This window comes from Dermochelys coriacea, chromosome 3 (genome assembly GCF_009764565.3).
Source record: "Dermochelys coriacea isolate rDerCor1 chromosome 3, rDerCor1.pri.v4, whole genome shotgun sequence".
In the NCBI taxonomy this organism is placed as follows: domain Eukaryota; kingdom Metazoa; phylum Chordata; order Testudines; family Dermochelyidae; genus Dermochelys; species Dermochelys coriacea.
This window is the reverse complement of record NC_050070.1, coordinates 199,617,433-199,631,113: the sequence shown is the minus strand read 5'-3', so window position 1 is coordinate 199,631,113 and position 13,681 is coordinate 199,617,433. Positions and strand designations below refer to the sequence as shown.

The 13,681-nt window shown below is 41.7% G+C and overlaps 1 protein-coding gene across 3 annotated transcripts in view; it reads left to right on the top strand.

Moving 5' to 3' along the window:
* The window catches only part of SPTLC3 (serine palmitoyltransferase long chain base subunit 3), a 120,292-nt gene that overhangs the window by 76,243 nt on the left and 30,368 nt on the right, over positions 1-13,681 (top strand). For all 3 annotated transcript variants that reach the window (XM_038396209.2, XM_038396212.2, XM_038396210.2), the window contains exon 7: positions 4,716-4,821. In XM_038396209.2, the coding sequence (XP_038252137.1) occupies positions 4,716-4,821 (106 nt within the window). The remainder of the gene's footprint in view (positions 1-4,715; positions 4,822-13,681) is intronic.

The following is a 13,681-nucleotide window of genomic DNA, read 5'->3' as shown; positions in this document are numbered from 1 at the left end:
GGGGGGTGGAGCGTGACAGGGAGTGTGTTGTGTGTATGTTGGGGGGAAAGAGAGTGGGTTTTGGGGGGCTGAGAGCATGTCAGCATGCTGTCTTGTAAGTTCAGACAGCAGCAGACCCCTCTCACTCCCCCGCCTCTCTCTCTCTCACACACAGCATTCCACACTAATGGTTGCTTTGTCTCGGAGCAGATAAGCAGCTGGATGTCAGAAACAGAGCTTTCAAAAGTCACATCCACATTCCTACAGCAATTCAAAAACAATGACAAGAGTGGCCACTTGACTTAAGGGGATTATGGAACGTTTCCAGAGGCCGATCAGAGCACAGTAATGCAACACCTCGTTCACACTGACGTCCGGGCATTGTAGCCAAGGCGCAGCAAATGTTATTCCACTCGCCGAAGTGGAGTACCAGCAGCTTTGTAGCCGTGGAGTCAGAGCGCTCTACGTACCTTGCCAGTGTGGACGGGTACTGAGCTAGTGCGCCCGGGGCTCCTTTATTGCACTGTAACTCGCAAGTGTAGCCAAGCCCTAATCATAGATTAGATATAACAGCAGGAAACGAATGGCAACTGGGGCTGCATCATCTTACACATCCATAGGTGAGGCCATAGGGGTGGGCACATGCTCTCAAAAGGCCCTGCTCTCCAAAAATCTCTTTGAAAATCTCCCCCTTTTTGTCAGGCTGATGTCATGCAGCCAGTTATATATTCTGTTAGCCCCACTTGGAGTCCTTTTACCTCACAAATGCTAATGATAGTCAGACACCAGCCTTGAGAAAGGCTTTGCTCCCCCCTCGGCTTAAATGATTTGGTTTGTTTGGATATAGGATAAGGCAAAATGAAATAAAAACTTCCACTTACTAAATATGCAAAGCACTTGGCTGTTCTGGTGGGGCTTCAAATGAGTGCTCTGAATAGCTGCTAAGCAAATCAGTTTAGCAACATCAGGAGAATTTATTTACTTGATTGCCATCTAGTGGACAACTGTGCTGTCTACACATTGCATTATTCCCCACAGGGTGACAATCACAATCTAAGAACTCAGCCGGGTGAGCAACTGTTACCACAATTTGCCTGCACCCTAAGTGGCAAACTGGGAACTCCCTTCGCTGGTATGCGAGACCTTCAAAAGACTCGAGAAAACATAGTTTTGCTGTGAGAGATTGCAAGCCAAGGGATATTCTATATAGGGAGGTTGCAATCCTTCTTTGTGCCATGGAGCAGCATTGTATTGGGATCACGCTAGAAAGTGGAGCGGGGGGGATTGGTCATGTTGGAGACGTGGTAGTGAAATGGCCAGTGCCCAGAGACAGAGCCACAAATCCACAAAGGGAAACGACAGGTTTGTTTCTTCCTTGAATATATGCAGTAGCAGGTGTGTTCTGTCTATACAGATGCCCTGGGCTTTGTAGATTGGACCACATATTGGTTCAAAGTGGTAGGACAGGAATGTTCCTGAGAAACTAACATCAGGTTGCACTAGCAACAGTTACTCTCGTTGTTGGAGTATTATTTTATTGTCCTGTCTTTTCTAACCATCTTTGACTAATGGAAGGTTTTGTTTTTAAGTGAAGCAATTCATCTTCTTTGGGGCTTGCAAAAGACGAGACTGGGGGGCTGAATAATCTTTTCTGAGATCCATCTGATTCCTACTCCTCTCCTAACACTGTGTTAATTTGTTTCATTAACCTCTTGCTCTTTATGTTGAAGAACCTTGTATTATCTCTAACCTCCATTTAGAGGGCAGCAAATATAGCCAGTGATTGGCTGCATTGAGGGGACCCACAGAGATCTTTCATAGTGGCAAAAGAGGGTACTAATGGTACAGCTACATTCCGAATGTAATTTTGTTTTCTCCAACTCCTCTTGAACAGCCAAATAAAAAAAAGTTCAATTTATAAGAAGTATATCATACCTTATAAATTGACAAACCACTCTCACCTCAGTATACATCAGAGTTCATGAGGAAGTGCCTACTTTTTGCTAAGGGCTAGAGCGAGATATACTTAGTGATGCTGGATAATATCTTGTGCTATTGAGTCAATGGGACTATTCATGGAGTACGTATTGAGTAAGGGTCCACAGTTTAAGCTGGTGTAAGGACAAGGTGCACAAATATGGTTCATTTACTCTGCATAGTTTAAAATATGTTGGTATAGACAGAGGTGCATCTTCATAAAGTGGAAGGGTTGTATTTTCTTAGAAATATAAAGATCAAGATTAGATGTCGTAAAAGAATAACACTGCATTCAAGATTTATTGCTGAAAATGTGTCATTAGTTAATATAAAACATGCCAGCAGTGTTTCTAAGGTATCATTATCTACTCCAAGCCACCGACCTGCAAACACAGACACACAGGACTGTTTTTATGGGTGTAAAACTATCTAATCACTTTAATGGAGAGCGCAGGGCCGTAATGCTCTAGGGCCGCCCACTGCTTCTACAATGGTCACTTAATTCTAAGGCACTCCAAACTGCATTGTGCTCATGGGCTTCAAACACTCCAGAATGCTTGGTGAACATAACAGAGCATTGAGCCTGAGTTGCAGAATTGAGATCTAGCTCTACGTTTCAAACACCCAAATTCAAAGGTATTCAGATCTAACATTCTGCTTGACCCCTTTCTTAGTGGTAAAGGCCACCTATGAAATTCAGATCAGATCCCAGTTCACAATTTGAAATCAAATTTCCCACCCAAACTTGGAGGTGACCTGATCCAGGAATATGGATGTCTAACCACAGTAGAGTGGTAGAGGAAAGAGTTCAGCCAAATGAAGTAGATACAGACCCATCCCTCATGTATCTACCACCAACTCAATCCTAGTTCTGGCAGCAGTCAGGAAATTGGGACTATACATCTCCAAATGCCATGCAGGGTGCCGTCTTGAGGCATTTTGGAATGTGCACTTCTAGATTCTCACAAACTGCAGGAAGTAACCAGCTTCAAAGAGGTTTCATCCAAACCCAAATATTGGTCAGATTTCAGTCAATTATCAATTCGGAGCCAAATTTTGGTACTGACCTAATCTTTGTACATTGTTTTCTTTTTCTTTTGTACTTGGGCATCTGCCATCCTACTTTTTAAAAAGTATCTAATTGACATCGTATTGTCCATAACTAATGCCTGAGGGAGCAGCAAAGTTTCTAACACTACTTCAGGCTTCTTTCAAAGGAAAGCCTTATCAATACCAAACAGTGTCTTTTTGGCTAAGAAACAGAGTCCCTTCAGGGCATTTGTACCTGTTTGCATATTTTCTCTCTCTCTCTCTCTCTCGTTAATCTTTTCCCACTCCCCGTCTTTCTTGTAAAGGACAAGATTCCTTTCTTGCTGTGCTTCATGCATCAAGATGCAAGCATTTGCTGATACTATGCATGGAACTGACCCAAAGCCGCTTAACTGAAGTAGGCTCAATGAGTCTCTATTCTGCTAAATGAATTTCAGATGAAATAAACATAAATTCTGTGGCATTTGCCTGTGTTGATCATAATGAAATATCTTTTCAGCGATTCTGTTTTGTTACCAGTGAAATGTCTGTTTTTAATGACTGTGCTAAACACAGCAGAGTAGGACCACAATACTATTTACTCTTCTAAAACTTATTTATCATCATGATCCTGTAGCCTGAATTATTGTATATAACGCTCTTAACTTTTTTTTGTTACAAGTGTATTGCCATTGTGATTACTTTTATGTTTTAAAATTATGTAATTGATTCAGCTCTCCTCAGATTTGAAGCCTAAGGCTATGACTACACTAGCGCTTATGTTGGCATAATTTATGTCACTCAGAGATGTGAATATTCCATCCCCCTGAGCGACATAAGTGACACCGGCATAAGTGCTCGTGTGCACAGCACTATGTCGGCGGGAGAGCTTCTCCTGCCAACAGAGCTTCTGCCGCTCGCAGGGGTGTTTTTTATGCTGACGGGACAGCTTTTTTTCATCAGCATAGAGCATCAAGTCAGCTGCAACACTGTAAGTGTAGACATGCCCTTAGTGAAAGGGGATGGTGCTGGTGGAGGGAAGGAAAATACATTCAAATTATAATCTTTTTGTCTACTTAATCTTCTCTTTTGTCCCTAATTGTAATAATCAGAAAACTACAGGATTAGATCCTCAGGTTTTGTCCATCAGTGTCCGCCATAGGAGTCAAGGAAGCTAAGGTGATTTATACTAATTAAGGATCTGGCCTGTAGATTTTATTACAACAAGCTTGCACTTGTAGGGGAAAATTTTCATGTGTCATTGACTTTCAGTAGGGCTTGTGCTCTTAAATCCCTTAGGCTCATTTGAAAATTTCCCCCTGTGAAGCTCACTATACAACAGCTTCAGGATGCTGTGCATTTCTTCAGTCCAATTCAAGAATTATAGACAGTTAAAATCAGGAGCTGACAAAAGTGTTTCAGTTTTATTTTCAGATAGAGAAGCTGAGAGTTTCTAATGGTTAAAGGAAAAGTTTTTCCCCGTTGAGGTGCATAGTTGCAGAAAGTTCTTCTGGTTATATTATCACAAGATTAAATTCAGGCAAATTAAATCAAATATTAGGCCTATAGCCTTTGTACAACAGAAATGTGCATTTAGGAGACATTTCTCTAACTCTAACTTGATTTCTTATAAAAAAACCCACTAGTGGCCAGAAAGAACTTAAAACTTCTTTTTAAAGCCCCTTATGTTAATACTTGGTTTTCTTCCTTTCTTTTATTTTTAAATAAAGACATGCAGAGCCTAGAGAAATTACTGAGGGATGCAATAGCATATGGGCAGCCTCGAAGTCGCAGAGCATGGAAAAAAATTCTCATCCTAGTAGAGGGCATTTACAGGTATGTAGGCATTTACAAATGTGTGAGTACTTTGTATTATAAAGGAATTTAATAGGCGTAACACTGGGATTGCCTGAGAAATTCAATGTATTTTTTTAATTGCTTACAGCTCAAGTAGGATCTTCAGTGATCTTACTAAAAATTGTTGGTCTGCAGTATTAACAGTAATAAGGCAGTAAAGACAGTGTCAGTGTTTTATATATAAATCCTGAAAGTCATTCTAAGCCCTAGTGTAAATAGAAGCAACTCCAGTGTGGTCCCTGTGTGTGATTTTGAATATTGGTTTGCAAAGCACTTTCCTTTGGGATGGGGTATGCTATATAAATGCAAAGGGCAGATCTTCAGCTGGTATAATTGTTATAGCTTCACTTAAGTCAATGGAGCTGTAACAATTCACAACAGCTGACAATCTGCCCTAAGGTGATTAAATGGAACAGCTTTCTAGAGTTCTCTGTTACGCGTTGATGAATTGAGAAAAGGTACAGGTACTGGTACTGTATACATTTTGCATGCCTGTTTTATACCCAAACAGTGGAGTATAAACATTTAGGACCAAATTCAGTCTTAGTGAAACTAGCATATCTCCTATAATCAATGTCCAATGGAGTTGCACTCAGGTTGTGGGTACAAAATTGGGATGTAAAGAATTATAGAGTAGTGGTACCCATACCCCAGTATAAGAGGGCAATGCATAATAGAGGCAACTTTGAGGGTCTGCCTAGTATGATGCATAGTAATAATACCTTGCAACTGTATAGGAGTGTATTTTATACAGCATCCTTTCAGCCAAAGTGATTTACAAACCAATATTGAAAGTTGCACAGAAGGATCACATTATCCATCACTGAAATACAGCCACGTTGAGTAGCAGCAATTTATGTGTTTTGAATAATTAATGCTAGTCATCCTGAGCAAGATATTTTTTAATTAGGATTAGAGCTTGGTAAAAAAAATTGGCCAAAAGTTTTTTCACCAAAAAATGCAGATTCAGGTTGACCGGAACATTTCACAAATTTGTGTCGATTTTGGCAAATTTTTTCAGTGAAAAAAAAATAGAAATATTAAAATGGTTCATTATGCCATTGCTGAAATGAAATGTTTTGCTTTTTCAGGCAAGATGTACAAGGGAGTTGATTTGCATTTATTTTTTAAAAAAGAAAAACAGTTAAAAATGCCAAAACACCTTGAAACAAATTTTTTGACCTTTCATTTTGCCAGAACTCCTGGAAAAATTCAGTTTCAAGTTGACTCAAAATGACTTTTTTGATTTTTCAGATCACAAGCAAAAAAAAAAAACAGTTACTTGCACAGCTCTAATAATTATGCCTTTTCTTTTTTTGTGTTGTCATAACTTCATATTCATCAGCATGTTCTTTTTGCATGACTTGTTCCAGCTTCTGCAGAGAACAAGTCAGCCCTCATCTAAACACCGGTCACTCAGGTTTAACAGCAGACCAGCTGATCCAAAGCAGGCTGGATATCTCCCTTTAGTCAGAATAAACAGAACAAAGCTGTAAATAAACATAGCTCTACACAGCTAAAAGAATGTTACATTTTAAGGACTTTGATCATGCAGAAATTAAGTGGACCACCAACATTTTAATGACAAATACTCCTGCCAGTCACATGGCCTACAGAAAACCCTTTAGCTACTGTACTTTGTTCAGTTTTTAAATCCTTTACTTTGGATGTGCACCAACCAGGGAAAGAGAAGGTACCTTTGTGTCATGGATGCATTGGTTAAAGTGAGCAGTTGCATAGACTCATAATGTTAACTTGCTCTGGCATGTGTCACTTACTCAATCTCCAATTTTATGGGACACTGAGCATTAGTTTTCCTTAGATCTGCAGCTAGTATACACAGAGAATTTTCTTTTTGAAGAAAGCAGAAGAGCCATGTGTCTTTCTGTTGCTATGCACAATAACACCATGTAAAACTTCAGAGAGAGAGTTTGATTCAAAATTCTTTGCAAGGGTGGATTTTCAAAGGGGCCTACAGGAGTTAGACACCCAACAACCACTAACTTGCAGTGGGATTTGGGCACCTATCTCCCTTAGTCTCCACTAAAAATCCTAACTTTGGTGTGGCACCTGCTAAGGGTATGTTTTAACTATCCGCCGGATCGGCAGGCAGCAATCAATTCAGTGGGGATTGATTTATCGCACCTAGTCAATATGCGATAAATCAACCGCCAAGCGCTCTCCCATCAACTCCTGTACTCCACCGCCGCGAGAGGCGCAGGCAGAGTCAACGGGGGAGCGGCAGCAGTCGACTCACCGCGGTGAAGACGCCACGGTAAGTCGATCTAAGTACGTCGACTTCAGCTACGTTATTCACATAGCTGAAGTTGTGTAACTTAGATCGACTACCCCCCACCCAGTGTAGACCAGGGCTAAGTGTTTGTCAAAGAAAGTCTACATAGGAGGACATGGAGTCAAATACTGTACCTGGGATCTCTTGTTTTGTTTTGTTTTTTTTAAGTGCTGCACCATTTATTTCCACTAATAGCCTTTGTATCTGTGCAAGCAAAAAGCATACAATAAGAATAGTAATAATACTTAGCTTTCTTATAGCATATAATCAGAAACTAGTCCAAACATTTGCTAATTTTAAAATCTTTATTGTATACTGGTGAGGTAGGCAAATATGAAATCAAAGCTCATGCTTCAGATGGCAAACCTGTTCTGTACTGGGTCGAGAAGGAATCCCTACCGCATTGCCACCACAATATATCATTGCATAACTGGCTAGATGCAATATTGGATGAGAGTTGACCTCTCCATGAAGGACTGGTTCTTCTTGAGTGATGGTCCCTTTGTGTATTGTACGCTTTAGTATGCATGCATACCACATGCCTGAGCCTGGAGAACTTTCATAAGCCAGGTCCATTGGTCCGCACATGTGTGGTTATCCTCCTCATGCTCTGAAGTAAGGATATAAAGGGCAGGGCAAACATCTCTTGAGTTCTTTCTTACCATCTCCTGGCCTGAACAAAAATTCTGTGTCCGCTTCAATCTTCCTATTTTAGTATCAGTAAAAACAATTTGTAAATAGTTTTAGTAATTTTTTTTTAGTTTAGACTTAATTGTGTTTGTTGTTTTGTAATTAGTATAGTGAGCTTAGTTCTCCCTGCCCTGTGAAGCTTCTCCATGTAGAGAGGAACTATGCCAAGAGTCCCAGGGTATGAGAATTGTGTCTCCTCCCCCTGTTCCTTCTCCGTCCACAAAAAAACACCTTTATCACCTCACCAAGGGCATTATCTGCTGTTCCTTCCCTCTCCAAACTAGTGAAAGACAAGCGCTTCACCTGCTGAAGCACCTCATGGGAGCAGGTCATGAGGCCTCATTCAGATCCAGGCAGGGGGGAGACACCCTCAGACTGCGAGCAGGACCTCTCCAAGCATGAGCTCTGAAGCAGAGGCTAAAACTCTTAAGCATGAGAAACCCTCTCATGAGAGTAGGGGACATGACCGTATAGGCATACGGACAGATCCCCATCCAGATCTGCCTCTAAGAAAAAGGATCTCTACCCATCTTGGTCCAAGTCATGTGAGTCATCACACATGGGTCATAGGGAGTTAGTTCCACCTAAACCTGCCATGCAAGAAGGCAAAGGAAAAGGATCTGACCATACTGGTTCTGGCTCCATCCCACAAAACAAAAGACCAGTACCCACCAGGCCTGTCTGAGACCTCCATGCTGGGACCCCATTCAGTGGTTCCAACACACTCCACGTGGCATTCTCCAAATACCCCGTTGGAGGCCCTGGATCCGCCAGTCCCCTCCTCAGGGGCTCCCCAAACAGCAGGAAGAATCAAAATCTTTACCTCACAGTAGAATATTCCTAGCAGGCCCAATCCTCCTTAGAGACATCCCTATGCCTGAAAAAATCACCTTGAGAAGAAAAGGATCACCCCCTACTGCATGCACAGCTCAGCGCGTCCTCCCACTGGTACAGATGGCACCACCAGTAGAGCAGGAATCTATTAATTTGTCAAACAAATCTGAGGCTCCAGACAAGTCTTTTTCTCCCACCGTACCCAACAGAAATAAGCCCAGACAGAACCCATAGGAGGTATTGGAACCGTCCACTTCCTTCAGGTTATGGCTATTCAGGGGACCGTTAGTACCCTATGTCTTGGGGACCTCCCCCATCAGTCAATCCGTTTTACTAGCCTAATGGGACCCTATGGGATCTGTATAACAGACATACTGGATCTGTGCAAGAATCACACCGACCCTTCTCCCACAACAAGTAACAACCAGCTCCATCCAAATGAAGCTGAGCTGGATCCACTGGTTCTGCCAGTTTAAATGGGCGTGCCATTCTCTTCACCTGAGGAGGCAGTTGTTCCATCATCCCTTTCCTTGCCCAGTGACCACAAGCTGTACCAGGAGCTGTTATAGGGGGTAGCCACTGAGCTTCAGATACCTTCTGAGGATGTCCAGGACACCCAGCATGGTCTATTGGATATCATCCAGCTCTCTGGATGGGTCACCCTAGAAAGGCCAATCAATCAGGTCATTTTGGAACTTGCCAGATCTATGTGGTATACCCCTGCCTCCTGTGCCCCCTCCCTGAAGAGGGTCGAAAAATGATATTTTGTGCCAGCTATGGGAGCAGAGTTTTTATTCATTCATCCATTAGCCAACTCTTTCATGGCGCAAGCAGCTACAGAAAGATCCAAGACACAGCACCCTACGACTACCCCAACTGACAAGAGCACTAAATGCCTCCACCTTTTGGGGAGGAAAATATTTTCATCAGCTAGTCTCCACTTCAGAGTTGCTAACTACTACGTACTGTTCGCAAAATAGGATTTCTTGAATTATTCAAAATTTCTAAACTTTAAAGACAAACTTCCTTAGGAAGATAGGGCCCAGCTCCAAGCCCTCATTGATCAAGGTGGCTGATGGCCAATACATCACTCCAAGCAGCAGTAGAAGCAGCTGACACTGCCTTTCTAGAGCCATTGCCACCGCTATAGTCATGAGGCACAAATTGTGGCTGCAATCTCTGGAGTTCTCCACGGGAAACCAGAAAACCATGACGGATCTTCCCCTTGAGGAGTCTAACCTCTTTAATGAAAAGACCATTTCTATACTCTCTGAAATACTCTAGGACAACCCTCCACACACTGGGCATTTATACCCCTGTTCTGAAGAGGAAACATCAGAAGCAAACCTACAGGCCCAGACCTTCACCTCAAGCATTCTATCACCACTGCCCTTATGAACCATCACACAAAAGGCAGTATGCAAAGACCCACCTCTGAGACGGGCCCCCTGCCCCACCCACTGTCCAAGGAGTTCTTTGGATGGTATGCTGAAGGAATGTATACTGACATTGATGACATGCCTTATTGCCCCCAAAATTCTGTTCGCTGCCTTACGCACTTTGCTCACAACTAAGGAGCAATAACAACAGACAAATGGGTACTAGAGATCTTCCACCACAGCTCACAATCGAGTTTATTTTGTCTCTCCACTAAAGTCCCCATTCCTGGCCCCTTCTCAGGAACCCACTCTCACAAGGAGGTTCTTCATCAAGAGGTAAAGTCTCTCCTTCCAGAAAGAGGCCATGGAATGGGTGCCACCCTAACATCAAGGGAAGGGATTCTACTCCCGTACGTCTTGGTCCCAACGAAGTCTGGTGGTTGGAGACAAATTCATGATTTACACCAGCTAAATGTATTATTCCAAAAAGTAAAATTCCACATGGTCACATTGGCATTATTAAGTCCCTTTCTGGAACAAAGGGAACAAGGTTTGTGGCCCTCGACATAAAAGATGCTCACTTTCATATAGACATTCACCTGTCCCACTGAAGAATCCTCATATTCCTCATTGGGAAAGACCACTTCCAATTCAGAGTGCTCCCATTTGGACTAGCTATGGCACTCAGGGTCTCTACAAAAGTCCTTTCAATGGTAATGGCTTGGATGAGAAGACACAGGTTTATTGTCTTTTCATATCTTGATGACTGGCTCCAGACATGCAGATCCAGCAGGGAATTCTAGTTGGCGACCCTATTCCTGCTCCATCTACTATCTTTCCTGGGAATCTGTGTCAGCCACAAAAGTCTACATTGACTCTCACGAGGTCCATAGATTTCATAGGTGCAACTCTGGACTCAACTACAGCAAGTGCCTATTTCCTGTTGGAAAGCTTCCATACCAGGGGTGATTTGATAAAATAGGTCACCCTCATATCTCAGACTATGGTCAGAACCTGTCTTTCCCTCCTAAGCCATATGTCCTTATGTGGCCATGTAATACCATTCGCCAGGCTTCATCTCCACTGCCTACAAACTTGGCTTCAATTCATTTACTCACCAAAGACAACCTCAATGCTAGAGTAGCAATTCCAGCCAAAGTTATGGCCTCTCTTGCCTGGTGAACAAATCCAGAGAAAGTCCAAATCCGGGGAAAGGGTGGGAACAAGATCTCCTACCTCCACCCAGTGTAGAGACAGTCATCCTCTGGAATTGGTGTATCAGAAACCACATAACCCTCTCAGCAATACAACTACCAAGTTCATACAACTCCCAAGCAGACAGTCTCAGCAGACACTTTTCTATGGGCCATGAATGGGAGAGTTGCAATTCTGTTCTGAATGAGATCTTCACCGAGTGGGGAACACCATCTTGGGATCTCTTTGCTTGGGATCACACGTGGAATACAGATAGGGACCACACATCTCAAAGAACCTCCAGTTACAAGGAAGCAACCTCCATATATTCAGTATTGCTAGGTACATATTAACAGACCAAAATCAATCCAGTATGTTGGTAATAACGTTTAAACATAAAAAGAAGAGTGAGGGAAGACATACTAGAATTCTTCATTTTATATGTGCTTGAGCTTCTGTTTTCTCTCCTTCTGACCCTTTCCTTTCTTGGGCTCTGTTTTTGAAATAGCAGTAAGATTTTACACTACCTGGGTAGGCTAGATTTAATTCTTTTTAGTTTTGACATTTGGTAAATTAGCATTCTTACACAGAGCATTGAGAAGGAGGGGAGAATTCTTTAAAGTATCCGTCTTAGTAAGGTCATATGCTGCTTTCTTAAATGAGTTTCTAAAGAAATGGAGCATCATTGATAACTATTATATAGAATTAAAATCACTTGGTCAGATCCATAATGCAAGTTAAAGTATCTTGATTTACAAATTTGGCTTGGCATCTTTTTGCATGGATGTAACGTTCCACTTTTTTTTTTGGCATCGGGGGGGAAGATGGCAATATATGACACTGATGAGATCAACATTAAGGGTCAAATTCTGCCTTCATTTTCACTCCTGCAAGCTCACTGGTATGTTAAGGGTATGTGAAAGAGTTATCCTGCTCAGCAACACTACACATGAATCTTGACCTACCAAACTGGCAAAAGTTGAAAAGAACTACTGCGAGCCAATGTGGTGTTGAAAAATCAGACTGGTGTTTCAAAATCATAGCCCACTGAGTTTGCATGAGGATAAGAAAATGCAGAATTTGTCCCACAGCTTATAAAGGACCCAAGCTGGGTGTCAAATAAACAGTGAGAAAACATTTCAGTTTTTAAAATTTATTTGACATTCAGAAAAGGAAAGCTCAGCACAGGTAAATGTAACTATTAATGAAAGCTGGCTTTTAACTTGGACTAGTTTGAGAGTAAATTTATTCCATATTCAGTCCAAGCTGAGAGAGACAATGTGGCCATCAATCTTCAATACAAAAGCATGAACAAGTTTTGGCAGGGTCCATGGCAGAAATTAAACTGACTTGCTAAATCATGTCTCTATTATCTAAATTCTAGCATTTTCTTTTTAATTTGACTTAGTCATATTTCTCTGATCACTTGGACACTGTCCAGTGCATTTCCATGTATACTTGAGGTTTTTTTGCGATTCAGTGCCAGTACTCTAGGCAGCCTAGTAGGGCAATTTTTTATATCCTGCTATTAGGTGATTGCCAGCCCCTTAGTCCAAAGGGATAACATTTTACATCATTGGCCAGAGACCAACAAAAAGGGGTTAATCAATCAATGGCTGCTTCCTAACATTTCAAAATACTGTAATTTATTTGACTTTTTAAACTGTTGCTGTAAACCACAAAATAGAGAAGTCTGTGTCAAGTCTCCTAAATGCCGCACTGTGACAAAGTTTACCAAAGAAAATAATGCTAAAAGCAAAGATTAAGATTTAATATGTGTATTTTGGAAGATCAAGATCAACATGAATACACTGCATGTATCTAGTTGTATATCAGATCAGAGGAAAGGAGTTTAAAGACCCATGACAGACATGATCAAGGGGCCAAAGGGACTGACTTATAAGGAAAGATTTATATGTAATCTGAGCAATGACTGAGGAAAGGGATATGATAAGTCTTCAAATACTGGAAGGGTTAGAGTAAATCTGCAGCGATTGGAAGGGTATTATATGCTGGCATATCTAGGAGTTGTGTGATGAAATTAAGAAAGGGAAATGGCAGTCTGAATATCAGTAAAATCAATCTTCTTGACAGTGCAATGAATAAGGCTATGGAAAATGTCTCATTCTACCAAGAAAAATGATAGAAGCCCAGTTGCCTGAGAATTCTAAAATGAAACTGGATGAAATGCTGTCAGTGTGCTGTATAGAATAAACCTGCATTGCCAGAGAGAGAGGATTAGTTGACCTACAGTGACATGTGTCCTCCATCTCACAGGCTCCAAAGCTCTTGGAAGCCAATGGAAAGAATCCTATTAACTATGATGGAATTTGAATTGGGACCTAAACTCAGTGATTCAGAAACTACACCATTTGTGTCCTGTACAAACCTTGCCAGGGGTCCTCTTTCCAACACTTTTGTCTCGTGGCCTGGTTAAAACTTCATTGGA